Source organism: Octopus bimaculoides, chromosome 9 (assembly GCF_001194135.2).
Source record: "Octopus bimaculoides isolate UCB-OBI-ISO-001 chromosome 9, ASM119413v2, whole genome shotgun sequence".
NCBI lineage: Eukaryota > Metazoa > Mollusca > Cephalopoda > Octopoda > Octopodidae > Octopus > Octopus bimaculoides.
This window is the reverse complement of record NC_068989.1, coordinates 59332163-59347598: the sequence shown is the minus strand read 5'-3', so window position 1 is coordinate 59347598 and position 15436 is coordinate 59332163. Positions and strand designations below refer to the sequence as shown.

General features: G+C 36.5%; 1 protein-coding gene across 2 annotated transcripts in view; it reads left to right on the top strand.

Annotated features, from left to right (window-relative positions):
* LOC106871030 (probable peptidylglycine alpha-hydroxylating monooxygenase 1) overlaps positions 1–15436 on the top strand; it is an 87130-nt gene that overhangs the window by 24135 nt on the left and 47559 nt on the right. The window contains exons 1-2 of one of the 2 annotated variants that reach the window (XM_052970708.1): positions 21–666; positions 2262–2376. The exons of the other annotated variant lie outside the window; for it this stretch is intronic. Coding sequence (XP_052826668.1) covers positions 2347–2376 — 30 coding nt within the window. The 5' untranslated portion in view covers positions 21–666; positions 2262–2346. Of the gene's footprint in view, positions 1–20; positions 667–2261; positions 2377–15436 lie in introns of those variants that run through there. 2 annotated transcript variants of the gene reach the window in all.

Sequence of the window (15436 nt, the reverse complement as noted above, 5' to 3'; positions counted from 1 at the left end):
TCAAGAATGACGAAAGAAACTAAATAGGAAGAAAAGAGCGAAGAAAACAAAATGGTAAAATGAAATACGGAACGAAAGAAAGGCGGAGTAGAAAGAATGAATGAAACGGCCAAGAAAAATAACATTTACGACATAGCACTTGAAATGTTGTCCTTTAGTTATTGTGTTAGATTTATAAGTGACATATTTAGTTTATTCAAATTACATACTTGTGACTCAAAGCTGACCATTTTCTAGAACGTATGACAGTTAGCTACACTTTTACACATGAAAGTAATACCATCACAGCCGCAGCAGCCGCAGTAACACCACTTCTGCACTCCACCCCCTCTATCATAATGATGCATTTACTTTGCTTTATTTTCTTCTGTATTCGTTTAGGTTTACAAATTCAAATGATTTTTGTGCACATGTCTTTAATATTGAATGTCTTTCCGAGTATAAACTACAACGTCGCAGTGAGTGACATTGGAGAGCAAATCTCCGGTAAACTCGGCTCCAAAGAAATCGTATCGGTGCCATTTAGGAGAAACTCGAGCTAATAAGGGACATAATTGTTTAAATTCTGTTTCCATCGCATTGAAATGCTGAAATTAAGGAAGATGATATAATTGTCAGGATGGGAGAGGTTCCGAGTATAAACTACGAGTGATGCCTGCTTTTACCGTAAGTGAAGCATCTAGTGTTGTCTTTAATATAAACACAGAACACAGCATCTGCGAGGATATCGATCATAAAGGCTTCATCAGCTGAAGATGATTGGCGTATTTAGACGCTTCTGCTTCATGATTAAATTCTCTTTAAGTGTTGCACAATAAACACACAGTTCTAAGGGTATTTCATTTCGGAGTATTGAAATTCTATGAAGCAAAAATTTGGTGTGTATTCTTTTGTGAAGGGTCTGTTGAGCAAGTGGATGTTGCATGAGTCTTTGTTAATCTAACAGATAGCTTTAAGAAGTTAATGGTTGTTGTATATACAGTAGCATAATATTTTGGTTTCAAATTTTGGCACAAGGCCAGCAAATTCAAGGGAGAGTTTAAGTCGATTACCTCGATCCCAGTTTTCAGATGGTACTTCATCGACTGCGAAAAGCTAAAAAGCAAACTCGACATCGGCGGAATTTGAACTCAAAATGTGCAGACGGACGAAATGCTGCTAAGCATTTTGCCCAGCGTGCTAACGATTCTGCCAGCTCACCACCTTAATAGTAATAATAATATATGATCACTTATATTAAAGGCCAGATATGGTCAAAGACTTTAACATCGTGGGCAACATCATGACTTTCGTCAGACTTCTTGACAGCGAGAGACGACTAGTGAGTGACATTGGAGAGTAAATCTCCGGTAAACTCGGCTCCAAAGAAATCGTATCGGTGCCATTTAGGAGGAACTCGAGCTAATAAGGGACATAATTGTTTAAATTCTGTTTCCATCACATTGAAATGCTGAAATTAAGAAAGATAATAAGGTAATTGTCAGGATGGGAGAGGTTCCTCGCTTGTCCATCTATCTGTCTGTCTGTCTGTCTGAATGTTTGTCTATCTGTATGTATGCATGTATGATTGTTTGTTTGTATGTATGTATGTATGTATGTATGTGTGGAGGTGCAATGGCCCAGCCGTTAGGGCAGCGGACTCGCGGTCGTAGGATCGCGGTTTCGATTCTCAGACCGGGCGTTGTGAGTGTTTATTGAGCGAAAACACCTAAAGTTCCACAAGGGGATGGTGGCGAACCCTGCTGTACTCTTTCACCACAACTTTCTCTCCCTCTTTCTGCCTGTTTCTGTTGTACCTGTATTTCAAAGGGCCAGCCTTGTCACACTGTGTCACGCTGAATCTCACCGAGAACTACGTTAAGGGTACACGTGTCTGTGGAGTGCTCAGCCACTTGCACGTTTATTTCACGAGTAGGCTGTTCCATCGATCGGATCAACTGGAACCCTCAACGTCGTAACCGACGGAGTGCCAACCATGTATGTATGTATGGGACACCGTGTAACCTGTTTCTATAAATTAGGATAGATTATGGACGGAGAAAGATTGGGAACTGGTGCGAATAGGGTTAGTACTGGAGTATCGGCAGTCACATTGTAGTGTGGGTCGTTGTATATATATTGTTCTACATATACCATGCTTTTAACATATCTGATAACCTTCTTGTATATTCTAATACGCAATGATTAATTGTATAGGTACAGTTGCAGTCTGGATACGCTGTACTATCTCTACTGTCCACTTTATTCTTACATGGTTGCAGGTCTTGGTAGTGTTCTCAGTGAGAACGGGTAAAGGAAACTTGGTGAAAGCGCAACAGTTGTCGTCACTTTGTACTTATTGCGAGTATGCATCCCATCCCAGCACATAGGAATAATGTAAGTACTGATAGGGGTAGCTATTTCTGAGCACGTTTGTTTGTTTTTAATGTTTCTCTAAGTAAGGTGGGTGAAATAACATTTTTAGTGAACTGTGTTGTAGTGCTCAAGAATATTGCTTCTGAGTAGTCGACTTTTCATGTTACTTAGAGAGTTACTTTCGATTTTTCAAATTACTTAGAGGGTTACTTTCAATTTTTCATGTTACTTTGGTTGTTTAACTATACTCCTTGCATGTCCAAGAGGTCTTTCATTTCTTGTTTCATCGTGTAGCTGGTCTGTATGTAATGTGCCATGATACGAAATATACTGTTTTGTGTTCTTTTAGTATATTGTAGTTTGTTGTGAAGAAATTAGGGCCCAGCTTGGATGGACTTAGTCCATGGTGTATCCAATATATTGTTTGTAGAGTGTTGTTTCTTTTGGCTAAATGTTGTATTTGTGATTGCTTTAAATATGTTTGTGTCTAATGTTGCTTTCTTTATCGTATCTTTTATGTTTGTTGCAAATGTAGACGTGTCTTATGTAAATCTCAAAACTTTTGTCGTCTGTGTGTGTGGCACATTACCTTATTGAGTCTAATATTCAGCCACATTTGATGTCGGTGTGAGAGGAATGTGAGGGACAGAAACAAAGACAAAAGATTTATGAAACAATGCGAGATATTTGCATTATTAACACCATCTCTTCTGCAGTAGTGTCAAACTGCATTAATATTGCCAAACATAACTCACAACAAAACAGGCTAATCTTTCCATCTCTGAGCTAATACAGAGATTTTTGCCAGATCATGATGAGCTGTCTCCATTTTAACCAAATACTGCCACAGCTTCATTTTATCTTGTAGATAAAAATGATTTTAGTTAACTTTTCTCTTACTTCAGATTTCCTTTCATATACTTGCGACTCGTCTACCAACTCGTTACGAATGAACGCTTGCTAGTCACATTCCGTCACATTCCGTCACATTCCAATCCAACTAGAATTATTATATACTTTCACCTCCGCCTGTCGTATGACTCATTGAGATTCTCATATTCAAAAGATTAGCTTTGATTAGTTAAAGTTGTAATAAGAACCCTTGAGTCGAATCGGACGATGACATAAAATCCAAAATTCGAGTCCTTTAACAAATTTATCCGCATTGTTCGTTCCTCTTATTGGTCTTTCGACTCTTTTCCTATGACAGCCAATTCACTTTTTGGACAAATTTCTAACATGTAAACTGTCAGAACGCTGATTAGTCTCTAAAGACACATAGTATAGAGATGGTCTCTATAGTGGCATATAGAGATACACTATAGAGGCAGAACATGTAGACAATCTCTACAAACACACAACATGTAAACACTCTCTATATAGAATTTTTTAGCATGAAACATGTAGACAATCATTTCAAACCCAGGCCATGTAGCCGGTCTCTATAGAGGCAATACATGTAGGTAACTAGTTCTTAAACTTATTTCTAGTTTTACCTTAATTTAAATTGTAACACGTCCAAATTACTCCAAAATAAAATGGCGGCTGGTAGATAAAATTAGTTGGGGTGCTAACTTTTAGCCGTTGTTTTAATATTGTATAAAAGGAAACAAACACATAAAAAAGAATATTTATACGTAAACTTGATCGGTTCGCGTTTTAGCCACTGCCGGGTAATGTGTTTAATATGTTCACTGAACACCGCCGCAAATTCCCCCTTGTTTTTCAATCCCCACCTAAATCACAAAATAAGAGGATGGGGGGTAATCTGTTCTATTTTTCAAATCCTGGCAGCAACACTGTAGCTGGAAGCAGGATAATAATCTAATTCTACACTTTATCACATTTAAGAATATAAACACGTTTTTAAGCATAACACACGCGGAGTCAAAACGAAATACTACCTTTTACCGGCACCGCGTGAACGACAGTGCTGTCTCTCCCTAGCGTGAAGCTTTCTATCTCGGACATGTGAGCATGAGCACAACAGCCAAACACAGCGTCGCTGGAACTGTGAAGAGCGCAGTTCTATACAAGGAATTTTGCATTTTTTTCATAAACTAGGGGATGGCTACTGACATTAAGCTTAAGGATTATATAATGTACAAGTATAAAGAAAGAATTTAAAAGAAAAAAGGACTCATTATATTGAATGTTATCGATAATATCGAGTGGAAATAGAGGTGCTGCAGTTGCGCAGTGCCTGTATGCGAACCGCCACTGGGCACCACACAATTCTAATACAATGAAGCACTTATTGTACAGTGCTGTTATAAACTTAGTGAGATAGAGAAAATTGTAATGTCGTCACAAACATTTTAGATGTGTAGTGTTATCTTTGTCAATCATCTCATCTTAGTGTTCAGAAACAGTTGTGTTCGAAGCTAAATTCTTCACACAACACTCTGGACAAACGAGTGTCAAGTGATCGAATTTTTATTTTATTTCATAAACCTTCTCATATAACAAAGGTTACGTCTTTGAGAAAGTTAGAATGAAGAGTGCTGGTTATGAGAACGGCACAGTGCAGAGAACCTTTCTTTGCCAATGCATTAAAACCGTATTAATACGTGAAACATTCCCACCCGTACAAATGGCTCTAAGGATTTTGTCATTGCATCCAATGCTTTGCTGTGTAGCTTGACACCGCACCAGCAATGTCTCGTACTGTAGTTATTGTTCCAAACAGAAGAAAGGACAAGAATTAATCAACTTCAGCTGATCATCAACAATACAGTGAGTAAAGTAGATCAGTTGAGTACAGCTAGAAACATCAGTTGATTCATCTAACATCGATGTGTGTCGATGTTTTAGCAACTTGTATCGCAACAACTTCCGCCATACCATCTGTTTCCTGTCGAAAAATGTTATTTCAGATAGAAACCTTGAGAGGTATTTTTTACTTCGTGCTCACCATTTATGTTTCTCTCGCAAGAATCTCAGCTCCAGGAATAATAAATCTCTCTGCTGCTATGAAGCCCCTTCTACATAACTATGCAATATGCAACATCATATTATATACCAATTAGTCTCTTAGAATCCAGCGACTAAGCTTTGAAAGTTCATACGAGTCTACGAAATTCTTCCAAAGTTTCTCTCCGATGGTAAATGACATGAAGATGTTCGTGTATTTACCCTGTTTTCAAGTTCCCGTCTGACAAGATCTTTCTACGCAACACACACTGTGGACGCACCGTCCTTGTTGAAGTACTTCGTTGCAGCTATATATTCCCATGTACTTTTGTTTAGGTGGTGTGTACGTCATATTCTTAAATGTCTCTTCTTATTCTTGGGATTGAAGTGCTTGGAGATGCCAACTAGACCTACTTATCTGAAAAATAAACACGTAAATGATAAATATCCATTTACCAACTGCAAAATAAATATTGTTAACAAACATTGTTTTTTCAATTAAGTTTCAATCAGCTTATAATTCATTATTCCCACCAATATAGTACTAGGTAGAATTGTTCCTATTCCCAATCCCATGTCAGTGTATAAATTTTAGAATCAGTTAGGTGTAATTAATCCATTAAATATTTTATTAATCTTTAGGGTAATATTAGGTATTACAAACTATTAATACGATTAGTGGGTGAATAAGAATATCCTTATTTTAACAAACGAATATGCATCCGAGTAAAATAAATGACTTGACCGGTAATACCGGGAAAGCGAGGGTTATTCCCAGTTCCTGTTTACCATTACACTGTGCCATGTTCTATTCCCGTTCCCTGTTCAGTCCCCGTTTTAGTTCCGCTCCCATTCCTATCCCCAATCCTATGACAATATATAAATTTTAGAAAGGCAGCGAGCTGGCAGAAACGTTAGGGCGCCGGACGAAATGCTTAGCGGTATTTCGTCTGCCGTTACGTTCTGAGTTCAAATTCCGCCGAGGTCGACTTTGCCTTTCATCTTTTCGGGGTCAATAAATTAAGTACCAGTTGCATACTGGGATCAATCTAATCGACTGCCCTCCCACCAAAAAATTTTTGGGCCATGTGCCTAGAGAAGAAAAGACTATATAAATTTTAGAATCAGTTAGGTGTAATTAAGTCAATAAATATTTTATTAACCTTTATGGTAATAGTTTATTGCTAAAAATAGGTATTACAAACTATTAATACGATTAGTGGGTGAATAAGGAATGTCCCTATATTATTTTAACAAACGAATATGCATCTGAGTAAAATAAATGAGGTGACCGGTAATACTCGGGAAAGCGGGGATTATCCCCAGTTCCCGTTTACCATTACACTATTCCATGTCCTATCCCTTTTCCTGTTCATTTCCTGTCTTTATGCCCAACCCGTTGTTTATGGCAATAGTTTATTGCTAAAAACAGGTATTACAAACTATTAATTCGATTAGTGGGTGAATAAGGAATGTCCCTATATTATTTCAACAAACGAATATGCATCTGAGTAAAATAAATTAGACAAATAGATAGATTTACAAATACATTGATAAGCAGTTTGCGTATAATAGCTGGCGTTGTCGCTTGTCGTAGCTTATCGTAGCTGATTTATAAACATGTGCTACAGCACCACTCCCCTCTCTAGGGGGGGGGGGCATTATAGATTTTTATTGAAATCCAGTTTGGATATAATTCAACCGGATGTTAGGAACAAGTAAATCGGATTTAACGTGGAAAATTATTTCAATATACCAAATTTGTAAATTTTGACGTAATTTAAAATCACACAATATGACAGCAACAGGGAAAATCCTACAAAATCCAACAGGGAAAATCCTACAGTTATAAGACGTGACACACACACACACACACACACACACACACACACACACACACACACACACACACACAAATTTACAAACATACATATAGGTAAGCACGAGTTTAAAATGGTGTATAGTAGACATATGAATGTATGTATACGTATGTATGTGTGTGTGTGAGTGTCTCTTTGCGATGAACAGCAGAAAAGCCACCTACCCCCTCTCTCCTTAAAGCTACGCATTCCTCACACTCACCTTACTCTGTGTGTGTGTATGTTGGTGGGTGTGTGTATGTGGGTGTGGGTGTATTTACGAAAGTATGTATGCAGCGTTGCGTGTATATGAAAGCTGCGTTAGCGTTAACATCCCATTGCCATCGCTGTTCTCGCCTTCACTAATATAATTCATCCTCACTCTGCTACTACCTTTCCCTCCGACTAATACTTTTTACAACCTTCTTATTTTATCATACAATTCGCCGAATTCCCTTGTTGGGTGGGTGGGGGCACATTTGGATGTTAGTGTAACATGTCTGCAAAGTTTCGTGAATATTGGTTCGCTGGTTTAGGCACTAAGATGGTAACAGACAGAGAGACAGAAATTGCCATTTATATATAAGATGTGTTCTTTGTAAGATTAATTGTCTCAAAAAGTGATAGTCTGCCTATGGGTCTGCTCCAGTTGCATGGCAGAAATGCAAGCCTTATCAGCACAGCAAAGAGCGCATCTAATCTAAATTACTTTGAGATAACTAAACCTTATCTGAACTGATCTCGAGCGATACTAATGTCAGAGCACTCGTTTTGAACACAAATTCGATTTTAAAAATGGATTAGCATCAGTTACTTTTTCTTATGGTGTCAGTCTTCAATATCGATTCTTGGTATTTCTAGCGTAGAGTGGAACGAAATTCGAAAATGACGTAAATCGAACAGTTGGTCTTAGTTTTTTTTTAAAATTTTTACGCACTTAGAACTTGCACCGTATTGTGATGCGTGAGGATTAGCTTCACATGAAAATGTGTTGGTGGTGGGATATGAGATTATTGGGTCGGTCGTAACGAGAAGCAATAACTGGAAGGAGTCGTTATATTCAGTTTAAACGTTCAACTTCAAAATGACCAAGCAAAAGAGTGTACGTCATATTACAAATGGCTGTCAGCCAGTTTTCAATTTAAGACATCTCATACTATGTCTGGAAAGGAAGTAACAGTTCGTAACATTCCCCGGTGTGTTTTCCGTATCCTTATTGAGATCGACTTCTCAGTGTTACTGTATAGTGTTGATATGGGAAAACAAACAAGAATAAAATAAGAAAAATTAATCTTCTTTGATATTAACTGTTACAAAGTTAGGATGGTAATGTAATGAATCCAGCTCATACTTGTTCAAGTCAACTCATTCGTTGAGTTGCGCTTGTGGTAGGAACCAGCTGCTCTTATAAGGGAAGTCGGCTGTGTCTATTGTAGGACCAGCTGCACTTTTTTGTAAAGCCATCGCACTTGTGATAAAACCAGCTGCGCTTTTATAAGGCTGTGCTTCTTGTAAACTTGATGCATTTGTAACTTTTCGATGTTATAATTCTACTGCCACATCAGTCTTCAACATCCTAAAAATCGCTGCATTCATTTTCTGAGACAAGAAATTCTACTTGGTCGTATTACATTTTAGCATTTCCTTCATTTGCGATGGTCAGGTGGTTGAAGAAATGCTACATGTTGTTGACTAATAGACTAAATATTAACTTGAAACTTTTCTGCAACGGTACAGTAATGAAACGAAAAGTAAAAGAATCTCTTGGAAAAACACACATTTGATAGAATCAAATTGAACATATTGCTACTTCTATTTTCTGACAAACATATACGGCTTCCAAAAAAAGAAACCTCCATCTCGGTCAATGAAAATTCTATGTCCCAGTTACATGAGTTGTTCCAAAGAAACACTAGAATGTCGTGAACCTTTTTAACTTGTTTCACCGCACGCTTTAAGTTGATATCCAAAACACTTATGTTTCTAGAGAAGATCCCTGATGACAGAAATTCTATACACGCTTTTGGAGTCAAAGTTTCGGATGATAATTACAGGACCTGGTGAGGTTTGGGTCATAAATGAAATGAGAAAATAAGAAAACACTTTAATTTAAAGTTTGTTCCTCATTCTTTGACAGACTTTGAACAGCTCCCATCTCAAATATAATAGAATGGAAACAATACAGTAAGTGGTGTAAAACATTTTCCATGCATCCAAGAAAGTAAATCTGGTCTTTTCAATATTATTTAATTTGTGTTCTTCTTTAGTTCTTCCTTTATTATTTTTGTTTAGTCAAAAGGTAAAAGTTACTTCTAGTTTTGTAGCATACTAATAGTTTTACAGTAGGAAAATGAAGGTTATAAAATATTTTAGTCATATTCCACAGTGGAACCTTGTTATTATTTACATTGATGCAAATTGGTTGAACTCCATTTACAAACTATTATGTTCATTGTTAGCAAAGGTTGGCGATATGGACGATGTTAGCAACATTTTAGTATTTGGTTGGTCATATTCCAACTACATATGCATTTTACAACAGCTATTTTTTAAAAGTTGTTTACTGAAGATTTATTGTTTATTTCTGTAAGATTTCCCTTAATTTTCTGAGTCGTATATATTTGTTCGATTTACTTTTCTTTGATTCTAGTTGAAGTAGTCAAATTATTTGAGCCAAATTGACTCACACAAACACAAACATAGTTATATCTTTTTAGCACTCACAACAAATTTTCAAATAGATATCACTAATTTTTAACTAAATTTCTGAAACGAGGAATTATCATTATTATACAATAATACTACATTCAGACAATTTGCCCTCATCTTGGTTATTATAGTCATAACGTTTCTGCCTTCTTCAGGTACCTCTCGTACTTGGTAACATTCATTATATCGTTAATCAGAATTTCCCGTTCAATGTGTTTGTTCACGTAAATATTAAATTAAATGGAGAATCAAACACAATGGATGCACCTTTGTTTCATTGATCAGTTACACTAGATCATGTGGCATTGAGGTTCATTATCTCTGATTCAGAATCGTACAGTTACCAAGGCGCAACACTTGGTGCGCATTTTACAATGCCAAAGAAACACGATTTCCAAGACGGTTTGCTGGGAAGAATATACTTATTATTTGCAGTCGTTATATCCTTAAAATGTTGGTTTGTTATAAGGGTCACTTCGGTATACAGTATACTTAGTAAAACCAATAAAGACACGACTATCTCTGATCGCCTACTATGTACTCCGGTACTTCCCGTACTTCTCTAGGTTATTCCATTCGTCATGTGGGCGGGGTTTATATCATTATTACTAATTCCCTACAACATCTTCCCTTTAATCTTTTCTTAGGAAGTGTTTATTTTATTTAGCAATACTTTTTTTATTTACCCCCGCCTCCCTTTTTTGAGTTTTTTTTCTTTTCTTTTCTTACAATTTGATATTTTTGCGCTTGGAATCTATTTTCAGGGACTCTTTTTCTTCCTCTCACTTGTACGCCTGGGTTCAATCACCTGCAGTGGCGTTGGTACTTGGAACGTATCGTACAATCATTCTATCGGTTCCTCCAACTTCTTTGGTTTGCTTTCCATGAATCTTTTTCAGTTGGTTCTTGTGTCTCTTTTGTATACCTTTTCTACTTTTTACCCAACACTTCATTTTACTTATGCATTTGGTACCTACGTTATCTTCCCAACTCTGCTTTCCATTCTTGTATGCCCTCATATACACTTTTTCACCAACTTTAAAGAATCTTGCTATGTCTTCCCTGGCACTTTTTTCTTTTCTTACTAAGTAGCAATTTATCAAAGACTGATTTTACTTTCCTTGCAAACATCAGCTCCGCTGGTGAGCTACCTACTGGTGTATTCGGATTTGGTGTCACACGGTAACCTTAAAAATTGTAAATCTACCTCATCGGTGACTTCCTTATTCGATTTTCTAAAGGCTCTTTTGAAGGCATTGATAAAGCGCTCTGCCTGTCCATTAGAGCTGCGATGGTATGGCGCCATAGTATGTTCTACTGTGAACGTTTCACAAAGTTTATAAAATTCGCTAGACACAAATTACGTTCCACTATCAAACATTATCTTGTCTAGGGTGTCAAATCTTACAAACATTTCGTGTAAAAAATTTCACAGTTGAGAAGGTTGATTTTTAACACTTTCAAATTTTAGGCCATTTCGAAAAACTATCAACTGCCACTAAGTAGTATGAAGCATTTAAAGGTCCAGCGAAATCGATGTGTAGTCTCGACCACGGAACTTCAACTTTTAAACAATGTTTACTTTTTATCGTGAGCAATTTATATTTCGTTTTGGCTTACATACAAGTGTTCCACTCTGTTTTGCTGCAATTTTTTGTTTCAGTCCTTCGGCCCCTTTCGAACCTTCCACTAAACCGACTATATTTCCACACAAAACACTTATGGGCATATTCCATACTTTGAATAGTTCCATCCCCTCTGTGCCGAATAAATTAAGTGAACTTTTTAATACATATATCTGCTTTTTTCGTTTTACCGCGAAATATTACATTACATACGAATTCACCGAAAAAATATAATATTTTCCCCGTAACACCATGTGCCACCATTTTCGATTTAATTAATTTCGGCTTACCGACATAATTCAAAGTTTTTTCGTTTATAATGGTGATATCACTACCAGTGTCTAACACTTGTATTTCTGATTTTCACTTTCATGAATTTCCTCATTGTTATATTACCAATCTCTTCCGATAAATACTATTTATTCTTTTTCCTTTGTTCTGACATTTTGTCATCTTCATTCTACAATGGGTCTTTATATGTCCTATATTACAACAACGAAAGCACTCCGTTTTTTTTAAATGCACAATTTTTCCTCAGGTGTATACCTCCACATACAAAACATGGGTTTATTTCTTGATTTTTGTCGAGTTTTTTTTTTTAGAAAACACATTATTTCAATTCTGACAATTTCGCACTTGCTTTACTTGGAAACAATCTTTTCATTCGATTTCCTCTGTGTCGTGTCTTAATTTGACTATCCTTTCACATTCTTCTGACATTTGCTGTAGGTTTTTTTCCAGCTTTGCGAGAATTCTAGTTTTAACTTCTGTGTCCTTTTCGGCAGTAAGTCCTTGTGTAAAAATCAGGCATTTGAACATATCTGGCGTTAATTTATTTCGCATTCCCTGTTTACTCTACTAGCATATGTGTTGTAGTCCTCGTTGTTTTTCTTTGTTCAGACACTTCCAATGTATGTTGAACAATGAGCTTTTTTCATTAAAAATTTTACACAATATATCTATTGTGTCATTAAAGTTTATGTCGGAAGGTTTCCTTGGAAGTACATAACTGCTGTAACGTTCATGTTTTGCTGCCGCCAGTTTTGGTAAGATTAAGCGCGTTTTCATCTCGTTGTCCCAATCTTTACGTTATTTCCCGAAGATTTGCTCATATCTTCTGTAGTATGCTTCTAAGGTAACTCCTTCGTCAGGTTCGTATTTGAACTCTGCTATGGAGTTCGCGACATAGTCTGGCTAGAACACTTTTTCTGAATTTCATGACGACTTCATTAATTGCAGTATTTATTGTTGTAACAGTAATTGTTGCTGTTGCTGTTTTTGCAACTTGACCAAGCAAATTTTCCATAATTTTTACGATTTATTTTTCGTAAAATTCACACAACAAAACTTTGTGAGTTTAACTTCTCGTGAGTTGTTAAAATCATCGTCAAATTTATTAATTCTACGTGACTCTCGTCGCCACTGTTATATCCTTAAAATGTTGGATTGTTGTAACGGTCACTTCAGTATACAGTATACTTAGTAAAACCAGTAAGACACGACTATCTTTGACTGCCTATTACGTACTCCGCTACTTCAGTGACTAGGTTATACTATTAGTCACGTAGGAAGAGTGTACCATTATTATTAATTCCCTACAGCAACAATGAAAATATCTACTTAAAGATGAGAATTTTGATAATAAATGAGACACCTCTATTTTAAGTATATAACAATGGAAGTTTTGAATTGGTAAATGTCATATAATCAGACACTTTCTAAAGATATAAAGTGGCATCAGGACAGCCTACCTATTTTTTGAACGGAAAATTTGGAGGAAAAATCTCTTGACCTGGTTCTAAGGAGAAAGCTCATCATATGGCTCCCAAGACGTGAACATTTCTCTTGAGTTTTGTAAAGCACGCTTTATATGACGCCTCTGTCAATTAGATTATGTCAGTTTTAAGTTTTCTAAGTGACAGTACTATAAAGCAGACTGATGAATAAATGTTAGGAATATTATAATCGAATTGAAAAATATTCTACGCTATTGTAATTCCATCTGGATTCAAGACCGCTTAATCTATAATTAATATTCTTCCTTTTTTTTTAATTGGTTTATGTTATATGACTATGGTTATGCAGGTATCAACACCCAGTATATAATCGATTACATCGACTTACATCGACCCCAGAAGTTATTTTATCACCTCGTAAGGTTGATGGCAAGCAAAGTGAACGCGAGTGGGTTTTGAACCCAAAACGTAAAAGGATGCAAATATGCAAATATCAAGCAATTTTTCTGCCACCTTAACGATTGGGTCATTCCAGTTGAACTCAACAAGAGCTGTACACGTGACCAACTCAGAATTGGCTCAGAACTTTTGGTAATACCTCTATATGCATAAGGAAGACATGCATAATTTTAGGGTTCAACTCCTAAAGGTTTCAAAGATATGCCCCGAATAAAGTTTGGATACATACATTCCTGGAGAATAAGTTTCATTCTCATGTTTAATTGTCCACATGGTGAATTTGCGAGGCGAAAATTGTCAAAAACGTGTTTTTTTTCGCGCGGAACCATTTTCAGAGGCCCATAAATATATTATGCCTTGTACATTGTTAATATGCTTATTGTGAACTGATCAGTCCTCAAGTTGAAGACATATTGGCCTCATGGGAGACCCTAGAATATTGATTCTTTTTCCACCCATGAAAAGGTTCATATTTGAAAGGCCAATTACTCCAAAATGAAGGGAGATAGAGTAATACTGATAGCAGATTCTGACAAGCTGGGTTCTGATTACCCGGAGTAGCCAATTTCAGTCAAATACTATGGTTAGATACTCAGCACCAAAATCTGTATAAGTTTACCCTCGCGCTCCACGAGGGGCGTGGACCTCAAATTTTGGTGGGGCATATCTTTGAAACCCTTAGCAGTTGAAAACCTAAAATTCTGAATGTCTTTCTTATGCATATAGAGGTACTACCAAACAAAATTTGAGCTAAATCTGAGTTGGTCACGTGCAAAATGTTTTAACCTTGCTTGAATTCATATGGAGTGATGCGATTGTGGAATCACGCAAAATAATCCTCAATATTAAACAATTTTTATGAATCTTGCATATTCTTATATCGCTTATGGTAATTATTACACGCTAATTACTCACGTAACTCCGAAATGTTTATTTATTCGAAATAGTACGAAAATGCCACAAACCTCATCCTGTTTAACGTTGACAAGCGTTAGATGTAGGTATGTACATACATGTACGTATATATGCATATACTCACATATTATTTGTATCATATATATATATATATATATATTATTTATATTATTATATGATTGAACTTACTCTTCCAAGTAAGTTTTATCTTAATAATTCTGATGCACACTCTATACGATCTTTTTACTGTTTCGTTTTTCTCTCTCTTATTTTTTACCTCCTCTTCTCCCACTATTCTATCCTATTACTCTGTCACTCTCTCTCCCTCACTCCTCCTCCCTTGCTCACGTGGCTCCCACGTGACCATCGGCCATCTTTCTTTCTTCTCCTAACTTGTGTTTTTTTCTCTCCGTTGTAGCTGAAACAAAGAAGACGTGTTCTTGTCTGTCTCCTGTCCAAATTTTAATTTACGCGTTCGCCACCGCAAACTCCATTAGGCTTAGCAGCCCTTCCTGTTTCCTTTCACTGTCCTGTTTGTGTTACCAATTTTGAACCTCCGCAAAATCCCAAAGTTTATTTAATTTGCTTTGCAGGAGCAACTGTTTTATCGAAAGCGTATATTGTAGTTAAATGCTCGAAATACGAGAGTAGAAAAACAGCAAAACAGTTAATGAAGGGTCGTTCTTTATGTTGTTTGTCTTGTTTTCCATTTGTGTCTTTCGTTGTTCGAAGAAATAGTTCATATTCCATGTACTCGTACTTCGTATTTCTTTGTTGTACACGTTTCGTGACGTCCTGTGCCCACATATGCATATATATACGTATAAATGTAAGTTTCTACATCTACGTATGTATATATGCATAT